Source organism: Symphalangus syndactylus, chromosome 23, assembly GCF_028878055.3.
Source record: "Symphalangus syndactylus isolate Jambi chromosome 23, NHGRI_mSymSyn1-v2.1_pri, whole genome shotgun sequence".
Classification (NCBI taxonomy): domain Eukaryota; kingdom Metazoa; phylum Chordata; class Mammalia; order Primates; family Hylobatidae; genus Symphalangus; species Symphalangus syndactylus.
Window position 1 is genome coordinate 43215405 of NC_072445.2, and position 13526 is coordinate 43228930.

The 13526-nt window shown below is 45.7% G+C and overlaps 3 protein-coding genes across 5 annotated transcripts in view; 2 read left to right on the top strand and 1 right to left on the bottom strand.

Moving 5' to 3' along the window:
• H2BC17 (H2B clustered histone 17) overlaps nt 1-2576 on the bottom strand; it is a 90519-nt gene extending 87943 nt beyond the window's left edge. Inside the window, exons 1-2 of one of the 2 annotated variants that reach the window (XM_063632798.1) lie at nt 2473-2564; nt 2085-2442 (exon numbers count right to left, since the gene is read on the bottom strand). In XM_063632798.1, coding sequence (XP_063488868.1) covers nt 2146-2442; nt 2473-2526 — 351 coding nt within the window. In that variant the 5' untranslated portion in view covers nt 2527-2564 and the 3' untranslated portion in view covers nt 2085-2145. Of the gene's footprint in view, nt 1-296 lie in introns of those variants that run through there. The other variant, XM_055264201.2, reaches the window with a different exon arrangement.
• A 211-nt stretch (nt 2577-2787) lies between these two features.
• On the top strand, nt 2788-7058 carry H2AC17 (H2A clustered histone 17). Of its 2 annotated transcripts, XM_063632786.1 has the most exons (2): nt 2788-3206; nt 6919-7058. In XM_063632786.1, exons 1-2 carry the CDS (start codon nt 2840-2842, stop codon nt 7041-7043), a joined length of 492 nt encoding a protein of 163 aa, XP_063488856.1. In that variant the 5' UTR covers nt 2788-2839; the 3' UTR covers nt 7044-7058. The 2 variants fall into 2 exon arrangements, with proteins under 2 accessions (XP_063488856.1, XP_055120191.1); XM_055264216.2 differs by lacking the exon at nt 6919-7058 and having other exon boundaries at nt 2790-3249.
• On the top strand, nt 5166-5688 carry H3C11 (H3 clustered histone 11). The gene has a single exon (XM_055264214.2). It carries the CDS (start codon nt 5200-5202, stop codon nt 5608-5610), a length of 411 nt encoding a protein of 136 aa, XP_055120189.1. The 5' UTR covers nt 5166-5199; the 3' UTR covers nt 5611-5688.
• Nucleotides 7059-13526: the final 6468 nt, after the last annotated feature.

Here is a 13526-nt window from a genome sequence, read left to right on the forward strand (position 1 = left end):
CCATGAACTTTAAAATCCCAGCCTGAAAGCTGCCCCCGCCCCAGCTAATCCTGGCATACCTCCCTCCCCAAGACCAACTGATTAACGTTGCAAAAAAAGCGGTTTTCCCAAGTTGCCGGGTTCTTTGTTCAACATTTTATCCTAAAGGAGCTTCCTTAGTCTTTAATGTTTCCCGTTCCGCTTTGACACCAATAATTTCAACCCACCCTAACATATCTGCGGCGATGGCAGACGTGATGCTACAATGCCTATTCTCTAGAGTGTATGGAAAATGGACACCGGTAAGTCAATCTCACCCATTATCCGTACAACTGCAGAAAGCGGGACGGTTAATTCACAGCTTCCGGCTCTTGGCGCCAGAGTCCGATGCACTCCTGCAGATAACGGAAAATTCATTTCCATTCCGGGAGAACCTCTTCGAAAAACACAACCCGGATGAGACTATCCGGCAAACTGCAGCCCTTGGCGGGCTTTTCAAATAGAGCGTTGACCAATCAAAGAAGGGGGACGTTACAGGCACTGAAAGAATAACCGGGCCGGGCGCGATGGCTCACGCCTGTCATCCCAACATTTTGGGAGGCCGAGATGGGTAGATCACGAGGTCAGGAGTTCGAAACTAGCCTGGCCAAGACGGTAAAACTCCGTCTCTACTAAAAATGCAATAATTAGTCGGGCACGGTGGCGGGCGCCTGTAATGCCAGCTAATTAGGAGGCCGAGGCAGGAGAATTGGTTGAACCCGGGAGGCGGAGCTTGCAGTGATCCGAGATCGCGCCACTGCACTCTATCCTGGGCGACAGAGCAAGACTCCATCTCAAAAAAAAAAAAAAGAGGAAAGAGTGTAGGGAAAAAAAAGAGAGATCAGACTGTTACTGTGTCTATGTAGAAAGGAAAGACATAAGAGACTCCATTTGGAAAAAGACCGGTAGTTTAAACAATTGCTTTGCTGAGATGTTAATTTATAGCTTTGCCCCAGCCACTTTGACCCAACCTGGAGCTCACAAAAGCATGTGTTGTATGAAATCAAGGTTTAAGGGATCTAGGGCTGTGCAGGACGTGCCTTGTTAACAAAATGTTTACAAGCAGTATACTTGGTAAAAGTCATCACCATTCTCTAGTCTCAATAAACCAGGGGCACAATGCACTGCAGAAAGCTGCAGGGACCTCTGCCCTTGAAAGCGGGGTGTTGTCCAAGGTTTCTCCCCATGTGATAGTCTGAAATATGGCCTCGTGTGATGAGAAAGACCTGACTGTCCCCCAGCCCGACACCCGTTAAGGGTCTGTGATGAGGTAGGTTAGTAAAAGAGGAAAGCCTCTTGCAGTTGAGATAGAGGAAGGCCACTGTCTCCTGCCTGCCCCTGGGAACTGAATGCTCGGTATAAAACCCGATTGTACATTTGTTCAATTCTGAGATAGGAGAAAAACTGCCCTATATGGTGGGAGGTGAGACATGTTTGCAGTAATGCTACTTTGTTATTCTTTACTTCACTGAGATGTTGGGCGGAAACATAAATCTGGCTTACATGCACATCCAGGCATAGTATCTTCCCTTAAACTTAATTATGACATAGATTCTTTTGCTCACATGTTTTTTGCTGACCTCCTTATCATCACCTCGCTCTCCTACTACATTCCTTTTTGCTGAAATAATGAAAATAATAATCAATAAAAACTGAGGGAACTCAGGCCGGTGCCGGTGCAGGTCCTTGCTGTGCTGAGTACCGGTCCCCTGGACCCACTGTTGTTTCTCTATACTTTGTCTCTATACTTTCGTCTCTGTGTCTTACTTCTTTTCTCAGTCTCTCGTCCCACCCGACTAGAAATACCCACAGGTGTGGAGGGGCAGGCCACCCCTTCAAAAGAGTAACCGAAAACCGGAAGCAAACTTGTAATTGTAGCTTAAAGCACAACTGCAAGCATTTTTCCCCAAGGGTATCTAAGAATCCAAGCTAAATTTGTCTGATGGAGCGTCTATACTCACACGCAAAAAGCCTAGGGAGCTTAGCTTACCTTTTCCCGCCATCTTCCCTCCTAATGGAGGCCAGCCGGAGCCCACCCAAAAGACTACAAGCGAATGCACCGGCTCTTTCTCTGGAAGCGTGAGTGGCTCTGAAAAGAGCCTTTGGATTGTCGGCAGCTGCGAGAGCTCACTTGGAGCTGGTGTACTTGGTGACGGCCTTTGTGCCCTCGGACACGGCGTGCTTAGCCAGCTCCCCGGGCAGCAGCAGGCGCACGGCCGTCTGGATCTCCCTGGAGGTGATGGTCGAGCGCTTGTTGTAATGCGCCAGGCGGGAAGCCTCGCCAGCGATTCGCTCAAAGATGTCATTGACGAAGGAGTTCATGATGCCCATAGCCTTCGATGAGATGCCGGTGTCGGGGTGGACCTGCTTCAGCACCTTGTACACGTAGATAGAGTAACTCTCTTTGCGGCTGCGCTTGCGCTTCTTGCCATCCTTTTTCTGGGCCTTGGTTACGGCTTTCTTGGAGCCCTTTTTGGGGGCTGGAGCGGATTTAGCCGGGTCGGGCATGGCGGAGGAGAGTGAAAGAGCACTCAAAAAATAAGAATGAGGACAAGCTGGGTTATGCCCTATTTATTTACAAGTCTATATGCATAGGAGATTGAGAAACTCTTCTGTCTGATTGGAAGTTACTCAGATGACGTCAATATCAATATAGTCCAATCAAAACACGTATATTCAGAAACCTCATTTGCATTAAGAGGGAGCTGCAAGCTTAGCCAATGGCCCAGCTTCTTTTTCGCGCCCAGCACCTGCTATAAAATGCGCGTCCCTGTAGTTTCCTTCCACTCATTTTCTGACTTAGGCCACAGGTCGTTTTACCATGTCTGGACGTGGCAAGCAGGGCGGCAAGGCTCGCGCCAAGGCCAAAACCCGCTCCTCTAGAGCCGGGCTCCAATTTCCCGTAGGGCGAGTGCACCGTCTCCTCCGCAAGGGCAACTATGCTGAGCGGGTCGGGGCCGGCGCGCCGGTGTACCTGGCGGCCGTGCTGGAGTACCTGACTGCCGAGATCCTGGAGCTGGCGGGCAACGCAGCCCGCGACAACAAAAAGACCCGCATCATCCCGCGCCACTTGCAGCTGGCCATCCGCAACGACGAGGAACTCAACAAGCTGCTTGGTAAAGTTACCATCGCTCAGGGCGGTGTTCTGCCTAATATCCAGGCCGTACTGCTCCCCAAGAAGACTGAGAGCCACCACAAAGCTAAGGGCAAGTAAGGGCTGAACTTTAAAAATGTAAGCTTATAAAACAAAAGGCTCTTTTCAGAGCCACCCACCATTTCTACGAAAGAACTGAGCACTCTGTTCTCCAAACCTATCAGAAATTTGTGGCCAAGTTCAAGCACTGAGGTCATTAGTTTCCTACTGGGTAAAATACAGATATTGAATCAGGCCTAGTAAATACTATCCAACTGCTACATTATAACATGAAAGCACCCTCCTTCATTGTCTCCTCCCCACAAACACTGTCCTGGGTCTTTAAAAAACTTGGGGACGGGCGCGGTAGTTTACACGTGCTCAGCGTTTTCGGAAACTGAGGCAGGTGGGTTGGGAGGGGAGAAATCTCTTGGGACCTGGATTTCGAGACCACCCTGATAACTAGACCCCTGCCTCTTAAAAAAAAAAAAAAAAAAGGGCTGTGCGCGGTGGCTCACACCTGTAATCCCAGCACTTTGGGAGGCCGAGGAGGGTGTATCACAAGTTCAAGAGATCGAGACCACCCTGGCCAACATGGTGAAACCCCGTCCCTACTAAAAACACAAAAATTAGCCAGGCGTGGTAGCGAGCGCTACTAGGGAGGCTGAGGCAGGAGAATCGCTTGAACCCAGGAGGCAGAGGTTGCAGTGAGCCGAGATCACGCCACTGCACTCAAGCCTGGGCGACAGAGCGAGACTCCATCTTAAAAAAAAAAAAAATACCGGGCCCAGTGGCCCTCGCCTGTACTTGGCGGACTGACGGCAGAAGGAACACTTGAGTCCCAGGAGTTTGAGATTTCAGTGAGCCATGACCTCGCCACTGCACTCCAGCCTGGGCGACAGAGCGAGACCCTGTCTCAAAAAAAGAAAAACAAAACCCAAACAAAAGTATTTCTGGTGATCATTTGCTCCTGTGAATATAATAAATGTTAAACCAACCTTTTTGTTGTTTTTATGGATCTTTATCAATACCAGAACCTGGTAGTCCTTTGATCAACTAAAATCTCCAACCTAATAAAATGCTGTTGTCAGAACTACCCAGATTCACTGGCAAAAATCTAATCACTAACCCAAACCTGTAATTCCGCGCATGCTAATGAAATTAAACAATGATTTACATAAATAATCCAATCAGCCATTGGATTGCGTTCAACTCAGTCCATGAAGAGGTCAGATACCATTTATTGGTATCATTTAGTCAAGCACCTATCAAACTCCTTCCCCACAGCACACTGGACAAAACTAAAGTTTTGGTGTTTTAGGGGAGAATGTGCCAGCCTAAGTTTAAATTGTTTTTGTTCTGGGTCTTGGTACAGTCATTAAAAGATTTAATTAAGCTGTTACAAAACGGAACTACTTTTTGAAAATAGTAGCAAATACGTTGTTCTACTGTATGTATTTTTACACGATCCGAAATAGGAAAAATGACCCATTGGAAATGAGTTTAAGACTACGACTGACCCACACAAATTCTAGCTCAGATTATCTTTTCATTGGGGGAATCAACATGATTGGTTGAAAACAATAAATAAAATTGGCGCGGACGACGGGCGCGGGGGCTCACGCCTGTAATCCAAGCACTTTGGGAGTCCGAGGCAGGCGGATAACTTGAGGTCAGGAGTTTGAGACCAGCCTGGCCAACATGGTGAAACCCCTTCTCTACTAAAAAAAATTAGCAGGGCGTCGTGGCGAGTGCCTGTAGTCTCAGCTACTCAGGAGGCTGAGGCAGAATCGCTTGAACCCGGGAGGCGGAGGTTGCAGTGAGCTGAGATCGCGCCACCGCACTCCAGCCTGGGCAACAGAAGGAGACTCCGTTTGGTTAAAAAAAAAGGGGGGGTGGGGGGAGGAAGCAAATGAAGATAGTATTAAGAACCAATCAGGTTTTTCCTACAACAGTTCTGACCAATCAGGATCAGATCATCGTTATAAATTCTGGTAGAAACCACTGCTCATTCAGCTGCTTGCTTTCAGAGCATAGCTTTCTCAACTATGGCCCGGACGAAGCAGACAGCTCGCAAGTCTACTGGCGGCAAGGCACCGAGGAAGCAGCTGGCCACCAAGGCAGCGCGAAAAAGCGCTCCAGCGACTGGCGGTGTGAAGAAGCCCCATCGCTACCGGCCAGGCACGGTGGCCTTGCGCGAGATCCGCCGTTATCAGAAGTCAACTGAACTGCTCATCCGCAAACTGCCATTTCAGCGCCTGGTGCGAGAAATCGCGCAGGATTTCAAAACCGACCTACGTTTCCAGAGCTCGGCGGTGATGGCGCTGCAAGAGGCGTGCGAGGCCTATCTGGTGGGGCTCTTTGAGGACACGAACCTCTGTGCTATTCACGCCAAGCGCGTCACTATTATGCCTAAGGACATCCAGCTTGCTCGTCGTATCCGTGGCGAGCGAGCATAATCCCCTGCTCTAGCTGCGGTTTCCTACCTGCTTCCAAGCTTCCAAAGGCTCTTTTCAGAGCCACATACGTTCTCACTGAGGATAGCTGTCACACCATTGGTTGACTGTCCTAAATCAACTTTAAAGCAGGGGTAAACTGGGGGAAAGTCGTCAAGGCTTGTTCATTCTGATTATTTCCTGTGTCCTTTGTCTTCTAAGATGGTCCTTTTCTCTGGTCCTCAGTGAACCATCTCACAAGGGTCTCACTTTCTCCGAGGAGAAGTCGGCAAATCTCTATATCCAAGGTCAATCAGCTTCAAGGGGAAAGCCAAAGTCCTTCCTGCACATGCTGTCCTTTGGGGACATAGCATCTCCTGAACCCCATAACTAACAATTAGATTACAGGTTACGTGAGACGCCATTTTTTTTTTTTTTTTTTTTTTGAGATGGAGTCTCGCTCTTTCACCCAGGCTGGAGTGCAGTGGCGCGATCTCGGCTCACTGCAGGCTCCGCCCCCCGGGGTTCACGCCATTCTCCTGCCTCAGCCTCCCGCGTAGCTGGGACTACAGGCGCCCGCCACCACGCCCGGCTAATTTTTTGTATTTTTAGTAGAGACGGGGTTTCACCGTGTTAGCCAGGATGGTCTCGATCTCCTGACCTTGTGATCCGCCCGCCTCGGCCTCCCAAAGTGCTGGGATTACAGGCGTGAGCCACCGCGCCCAGCCTGAGACGCCATTTTTAACTGAAACGGGCACTGGCCTTGGGCCCCTGGAAGCTCGCTGAAAATCACTGACATGAGGCCGGTTGATTTAGCACATAGACACGGGAGACTTAAAAATGAAGACCCACCCACCAATGAGATATAGAAGTTTATATATCACCTTGAGGTTATAGAGAGTGCAAGCTTGGGTCCTGGCAAAACATAGGGAGAGAGGAAGAGACTTGGCTAGCAAGGGGGGCGGGTCTTGTTATGTAGATGAAAACAAACAGCTAGCAGTCCTCAGAAAAAATAGATGGTAAATGTCTCTTGTCAGGGTGGGCGTGGTGGCTCATGCCCTCCACTTTGGGAGGCAGTGGAAGGAGGATTCCCTGAGCCCAGGAGTTTGAGGTCAGCCTGGGTAACAGCAAAATCCTGTCTCTACAAAAAACAAATAAAAAGAAAGGTGGGTGTTGCAGTGCACACCTGTAGTTCTAGCTGCTCAGAAGGCTGAGGCAGGAAGATTGCTTGAACCCGTGAGTTCAAGGATGCAGTGAACTATGATTGCACCATTGCACTCCAGCCTGGCTGACAGAGCAAGACGGTCTCTTAAAAAATAAAAATAAAAAAAGGATCAGACTCTCAGTTAATCTCTCCTAAATCCAGGAAAGGACAAGAAAGGGAAAGCCTGGCAACAAATGGAAATTTCCCCCACAAAAGACTGATCTGCAGGGCCTCATCGGTCTCCGGGCCCTGAGGCAGCCATTTTAAAATAGGGCAAAGAAATATCTTTTGGGGTAAAATATTTTTATTTCCTTCACTTTACTTTCCCCAAGAGATTGCTTTAAAGGTTAAATGCAGTAATAAATTCTAGGGCCTAGGACAGTGCCCCAGAAAACACATTAGGTACACAAAAAATATTCATTGAACCTGATTTTATCTCTGAATCTTAGTTTGGAGTGGCTCTTGTGGGAGACTATAATATGCCACCCCGAAGTATACTTTGTCATATTTCAAGATGGCTATTCAGAGAAACTGCAGGCATAGGAATAGCCCTGAAAAACTCTTTTGTAAAAGAAATGTATACCTATCAAGGAAATCTACATTAGTAAACAGTGGATGCAAGTACTGGCTTTCTCTGAGGCCCCCTTTCCTGCCTAAAGAGGAATCTAAGACTGACTCAAAGGAGAGAAAACTACTTTGTCACAGGCTGTCAGCTATTCTGCGATTACCTGAGAGACTTTATCTACATAACAACAAAACCTTTGCCTTTCCTCCCCTGGTGCCTTTGCCTTTCCTCCCTCACCCTCCTACAACTTGTGTCACCACCTCCTCCAAACCCCCAGAAGTCTCAAGACCTTTTTTCTTTCTGTAGTCTCAGAATGGTATAAAAATGTCAATTATTTGGCCCTTCTGAGAGAGAAATAATATAGGGTGATCACAAGAGAATAGAAAATTCCAGGCAGTAGTTCACATGACTAGCAAAAAGGAAACTGTTGAAATAGCTGCACAAGCTAGGAGCCAAAAAGACCCTGAAAACCGAAATGTTTGCCAAGTTGGCTAAGTCCTACTTGACCCAACATGGCACTGGATTTGACCTAGCTTTCACCTGGGACCTTATTATACACTTATTAACATACAAATTAGACACCCACCAACACCATGACAGTTCCGAGAACACCCATATTTCATGGAAAAATGGATGGCACCACAGTTCTGAGAAATTATTACCCTTTTCCAGAAATCTTCATGAATATTCCACCCGCTGGTTAAAGAAACCCATAAAGATAGAAGCCCCAGTCACTCCTGGACAAGACTGACTCTCTTGAGTAAGCCTGCACTTCCCTTCCTTGAGCATGTATTTTTCACTTTGCAATAAACCTCTGTACTTTCACTATTTTCTGACTTGTCCTTGGATTCTTTCTGACAGCAGTGGCAAGGGCCTGGACACTGGCTGAGATCAACATCCTAACCGCGTTTGGGTACCTCCCCTAGCCCACCGGTATCATTTCTTGGAGTATTGTATTTTGTGAGGCTCCTGTGCATATGCAGGTAATAAATTTGTATGCCTTTTTTTTTTTCCTGTTTATCTTTCTACTGTTGGTTAATTCCAGAGACTCAAATTATTGAAACTTCAGAAATCAAAGCAGAAGTTTAAAATGACCTCCACCCTCAGAAATGGAGAAATACACCTAAATTCTCTGATAAGATTGGATTGAGAAGTCACTCTTGTCACTGGTCAAGATTTGGGAAATAATCCAGTTTGATCAGTAACACAGAAACAAATCACTTTAATGATGTCACTTCTGCTAATGGCCAGTCTTTTTTATTTTTTGTTTTCTATTTATTTATTTTTATGATTTCTATTAGCTTCTGCTTCACAAAGCAACATTTTCCAATCTCGTGTTGCAAAACAGGAAACATTTTTGTTTAGGAGGCAGAAAAGATGAGAACAAATGCTTCAGAACCACTCCCTCCTCCCCAGAAGTGTTGAAGCCCTGAAAGGGTATTAAACAAGAGAGCAAGCAAAGTCACCGAAAATATATTATAAATAAAGCTTCTGTAGATTTCCACTCAAACGGAATCTGCTACAAAAACTGTTTCCCAAAAACATGGTTCTCAATATGAAAGAGATTCTAGGCCTGACCTGGTGGCTCAGGCGTGTAATCCCAGCACTTTGGGAGGCCAAGATGAGTGGATCACCTGAGGTCAGGAGTTCGAGACCAGCCTAGCCAACATGACGATAAAACCCTGTCTCCACTAAAAATACAAAAATTAGCCGGATGAGGTGCGCACCTGTAATCCCAGCTACTCAGGAGGCTGAGGCGAGAGAATCGCTTGAACACACGAGGCAGTGGTTGCAGTGAGCCAAGATTGCACCACTGCACTCCAGCCTGGGCAGAGGTTGCAGGGAGCCAAGATTTTACCACTGCACTCCAGCCTGGGCAACAGAGAGAGACTCCGTTTCAAAAAAAAAAAAAAGATTTCAAAATGTAAAAAACATGTTTTTTTATATATCTGCTGATAATAATAAGGTTTCTTATCTGCACAAGATTAGAAATACTGAATTTTCTGAGACAGAAACTAGTACAAGCCACATTAAGTTTTTAATATACATAAGTAGTGTAGAGAACCAAGAGAAAAACTTCCCCTCTGAAGTTTCACTGAAAAATCAACTCACAAAGTGCAGATTAATAAGAGAAATGGCAAACGAATTTATGATGTATACATGGGAGAGAATCACTGAGTGATCATCCAATATCCCAATAAGGCCCAAATACTTATATAGCCTTATTTCAGAAGGGAGAGGAAAGATGGGAAATATAGGTAATTTTGTTTACGGGCAATAAATAATAGGGAGAATAAATGGCTTGGGGAACAGAGATTAAATGTAAATAATTCTCTTGCGAAATTGACTTAATCGCCTCCCAAAGGCTGCATCTAATATCACCACATTGGAGACTAGGCTTCAACAGTGAATTTTGTGAGGACACAAACTTTCAGTTTATAGCACTGGGTATAACTTAGTGTTGGATGGGAGATGGAGAAACTCACACTCTCATGTGGTGGTTTACTGATGGTGGCTTTGCAAAAGACATTTTGGAGAACCATTCCTTCTGTGCCCAGGCGTATGCTCCAAGAAAACTCTCCTATAGACCCATATGAGGACATATCAAGAATATTCATCAAAGTGATATCTGTAATAACATGAAAGTAGAGGTAATTTAAGTGAATGAATAAGTAAAATATAGTGGATGAACACTAGCAAATGCTCTCTTTTCTGAGCTCAAGATATAAGCAAATGTCAAAAACAAGAGCTGAACTCAAGACCCCATCAACCTTACTGCCACTCAATTCATACTGTAAAAGAAAAGGACTGGGCGCGGTGGCTCACGCTTGTGAGCCCAGCACTTTGGGAGGCAGAGGCGGGCAGATCACAAGGTCAAGAGATGGAGGCCACCCTGGCCAACATGGTGAAACCCCGTCTCTACTAAAAATACAAAAAATTAGCTGCGCGTGGTGGCACGCGCCTGTAGTCCCAGCTACTCGGCGGGCTAAAGCAGGAGAATCGCTTGAACCTGAGGGGCGGAGGTTGCAGTGAGCTGAGACCGCGCCATTGTACTCCAGCCTAGTGACAGCGAGACTCCACCTCAAAAATGAAAAATAAATAAATAAAATAAAACTTGAGGGACTTCTAAATTTATTATGCCAAAGGGGAACTTAAGCCCTGAAGACTGATTCATGTAGCATATTTTCAATTCTGCCTCTTAGATTATAGTTTAACTCTTTTCCTCATTGTTCTTGTTCTGTAAAAGTCTAGCAGAGATCAGACCTCCTCCCTTCCAATCACTGATCTTAGTTATGCATTATCTGCCTTCTTCACTGTCCTTTACCTAACTCAGACCAGATGATGCTCAAGACCTCATGACAGTTACATCTTCTTGAGGCTCAGAAACTAATAACCAAAAATATGGTGGGTTGACATGCTGAACTGAAGAAGCTTCAAGTTTTCTCTGACCATGCCTTCCAAAATCTCTAAATCCTCTATCTCAAAGCACTGGATGAAGTTGTTCTCTGAAGTTCCTTTATCTGCCTAAAGTCCCAATCCACCAACGAAAACAATTGTTTTTTATTCTCTTCCCTGTAATCTCACTACCTACTATAGAAAAAAAAGATCAAGAATGTAACCACTGACCGGGTGCGGTGGCTCATGCCTGTAATCCCAGCACTTTGGGAGGCCGAGGTGGGCGGATCACCTGAGGTCAGGAGTTCGAGACAAGCCTGACCAACATGGAGAAACCCCATCTCTAATAAAAATACAAAAAATTAGCTGGGCGTGGTGGCGCATGCCTGTAATCTCAGCTACTCAGGAGACTGAGGCAGGAAAATTGCTTGAACCCGGGAGGCAGAGGTTGTGGTGAGCCAAGATCATGCCATTGCACTCCAGCCTGGGTGACAAGAGTGAAACTCGGATTCAAAAAAAAAAAAAAAAAAAATGTAACCATACCTGAACAGACCCTTTCACAAGACAATGTTGTCTCCCAGGAGCATTCAAATTCCAAAAAGAACTATTTACAAGTTAATCTCTTTTCCCCAATCCACTCATTCTACCTAGTAATCATTTATTGCTCCTCAACAGAATCCCTCTTCTCACAACCCTCCGGTAACTTGTTTAGCTATGACCCAAGCCTTCATTCTTTCTGTAACCTTTTTCTAGCTTAAGAATGTTTGTAAACTTTTGTATACTGTTGGGAAGTGGGTAAACACTCTGTGGTTGTTTCCCACGTGCATGTTAACACATTTGTAAGGCTTTTCTCTTATAAATCTGCCTTTTGTGGTAAAATGTTGTAAATGACTACAGGACACCAGGGAAGACCCCTTACCTCTTCACTATTGATTCTTATTATAGATGAACTTCCCTCTTTTCTCTCTTACACAAAGACTTCGTCACTATCCTATTGTATAAGATGGAATTTTAAATATACTCTTTTAAATGCGAAAGAAAATAAAAACAAGCTGTAACTAATCAAATTGTAACCTTAAGCCACCTTTGTACAGAAACTTAAAATTCTACTAAATGTCTTTGTTTTCTATCGATAGAAGCAAGATCTTTAGTTTTATCTTTGGAGCTCTGATTGATTCCATTGATCCTGGAGTCTGTTTTCCAAATGGCTATTCCCAGCTTTCGTTTGAATAAACTTAAAAAAAAAATTCTTCTTAATAGAGACAGGGGTCTTGCTATGTTGCCCAGGCTGGTAGGCTGGTCTGAACTCCTGGGCTCAAGCGATCCTCTTGTTTAAGAAAGGGTTCCCAATACAGACCCCAAGAGTGGATTCTTGGATCTCTTGCAAGAAAAAATTCAGGACAAGTCCGCAGTGCAAAGTGAAAGCAAGTTTATTAAGAAAGTAAAGGAATAAAAGAATGGCTACTCCATAGAGCAGCCCTGAGGGCTGCTGGTTGCCCATTTTTATGGTTATTTCTTGATGATATGTTAAACGAGGGGTGGATTATTCATGCCTCCCCTCTTTAGACCATATAGGGTAACTTTCTGACGTTACCATGGCATTTGTAAATTGTCATGGCCCTAGTGGGAGCGTAGCAGTGAGGACGACCAGAGGTCACTCTCATCACCATTTTGGTTTTGGCTGGCTCCTTTACTGCAATCTGCTTTATCAGCAAGGTCTTTATGGCCTGTATTTTGTGCTGACTTCCTATCTCATGCTGTGACTTACAATGCTTTAACCGTCTAGGAATGCAGCCCAGGAGGTTTCAGCCTTATTTTACCAGCTCCTATTTAAGATGAAGTTGCTCTGGTTCACAGGCCTCTGACATTCCCACCTTTGCCTCCCAATGTGATGGGATTACAGGTGTGAGCCACCACGCCCAGCCAAATAAATTCTTTACAACTAAATTCTGACCCTTTCAATGATAGGTTGAAAGACTTTCAGGAGAAAGTAAGAGGTTTCCTGATAAAGAGTTTTGCAAGTCAGGTTTAAAACCATAAGCACTCAGCCAGACGTGGTGGCTCACGCCTGTAATTCTAGCACCTTGGGAGACTGAGGCGGGTGGGTTGACTGAGCTCAGGAGTTCGAGACCAGCCTGGGCAACACGGTGAAACCCCGTCTCTACTAAAAATACAAAAAATTAGCAGAGCGTGGCGGCTTGCGACTGTAGTCCCAGCTACTCGGGAGTCTGAGGCAGGAGAATTGCTTGAACCTGGGAGGCGGAGGTTGCAGGGAGCCAAGATCGCACCACTGCACTCTAGCTCGGGTAACAGAGCGAGACCCCATCTCCAAAGAAACCCAAACCATAAGCACTCAAAGAATATGGAACATATGGCATAGTAAACGTCAGGCAAGAGGGCGGAGGGCGGTCGTGGTGGCTCACGCCTGAGATCCCGGCGCTTTGGGAGGCTGAGGCAGGTGGATCACCTGAGGTCGGGAGTTGGAGTCCAGCCCGACCAACATGGAGAAACCACGTCTCTACTAAAAGTATAAAATTAGCCAGGCGTAGTGGCACATGCCTGTAATCCCAGCTACTCGGGAGGCTGAAGCAGGAGAATCCCTTGAGATCCACCATTGCACTGGAGCCTAGGCAACAAGAGCAAAGCTCCGTCTCAAATAATAATAATAATAACAATAATAATAATAACAATAATAATAATAATAAAGGGGCACGGTAAGACGAAGAGAAGTCAAGAAGGGCAGTGGATTCTGTATCTTCAAAGTTCTTTAATTGG